The sequence below is a fragment of the Buceros rhinoceros genome, unplaced genomic scaffold (genome assembly GCF_000710305.1).
Source record: "Buceros rhinoceros silvestris isolate BGI_N320 unplaced genomic scaffold, ASM71030v1 scaffold24404, whole genome shotgun sequence".
Lineage (NCBI taxonomy): Eukaryota > Metazoa > Chordata > Aves > Bucerotiformes > Bucerotidae > Buceros > Buceros rhinoceros.
This window is the reverse complement of record NW_010410334.1, coordinates 982-1,894: the sequence shown is the minus strand read 5'-3', so window position 1 is coordinate 1,894 and position 913 is coordinate 982. Positions and strand designations below refer to the sequence as shown.

The 913-nt window shown below is 65.4% G+C and overlaps 1 protein-coding gene across 1 annotated transcript in view; it reads right to left on the bottom strand.

Annotated features, from left to right (window-relative positions):
- Positions 1–70: 70 nt before the first annotated feature.
- Positions 71–913, bottom strand: part of LOC104492976 (electromotor neuron-associated protein 2-like) — a gene marked incomplete at both ends in the record, with an annotated part of 1,821 nt that continues 978 nt past the window's right edge. Inside the window, one exon of the mRNA XM_010135588.1 lies at positions 71–913. Within this exon, the coding sequence (XP_010133890.1) occupies positions 71–913 (843 nt within the window).

The window sequence follows — 913 nt, the reverse complement described above, 5'->3', positions numbered from 1 at the left end:
TCGGGCTCCGGCTGGCTCTCGGCCGTGGTGGTGCCTGCTTCGGCGGATTCCTCCTTCCTCCTCCTCCCACCGGCCGCCGGCAAGGCAGCCCCCCGACCCCGCTCGGCCTCTGGCAGCTTGTCCTCAGGGGAGGGGGACTTGGAGCCGTCCGACGGCCCCGGCTCCCTCCTGCCACCTGCCTCGCCGGGGGCTCTGGCCTTGGGCTTCTTGGGCTCCTTGAGGGGGGGTTTCTTGATGCTGCCGGCCTTGGCCAGGGGTTTGCCGGTCTCGGGGACCGGTGTTTTCCGGGCCGGGGTCTTGGCCGGTGCCTTGGCCTCTGCCTTGTTCTCCTTCACGTCCTTCCGCAGCGTCTCAGCCTTCACCTCCTTCTTCACCACCTTCACCTCCTTCTTGGCCTCCCCCTTCGCCTCGGACACATCGTCCTTCTTCAGCGGTTTCTTCTCCTCTTTCCGGGGAACAGGCTCCTTCTTGGGCACCGCTTTCTCCTTGCTCGGCTTCGGCTTCGCATCCTTCTCCTTCACCTTCTCCATCACAGAGCCCGGCTTGGCCCGAGCATCCTTGGCCTTCTCCTCCTCCGACCCCGCTCTGGCCGTCTCCCCCAGGGATTTTGGCTTCTCCTTGGTCCCCGCCTTCACCTTTGATGGCGCTTTCTCCAGCGTCAGCGCCCCGGCGTCCACCAAGCTGAGCTTGGAAGCCGACTTCAGGCTCTCCTTGCTCTCTGCCCTCTTCTGCTTGAGCAGCTTCTCGGGTTGGGGCACCGACGGCCCCTTCAGGTCGTTTTTGGTGACCACGGGGTGCTTGAGGAACTCCAGGTGCTTCACCTTCTCCAGCCCCTCCAGGATGCGGCTCTGGGGGGTGCAGCCAGGGAAGAGGACGCGGATGATCTTCTCGGCGGGGTTGACGGGGTGCCAGA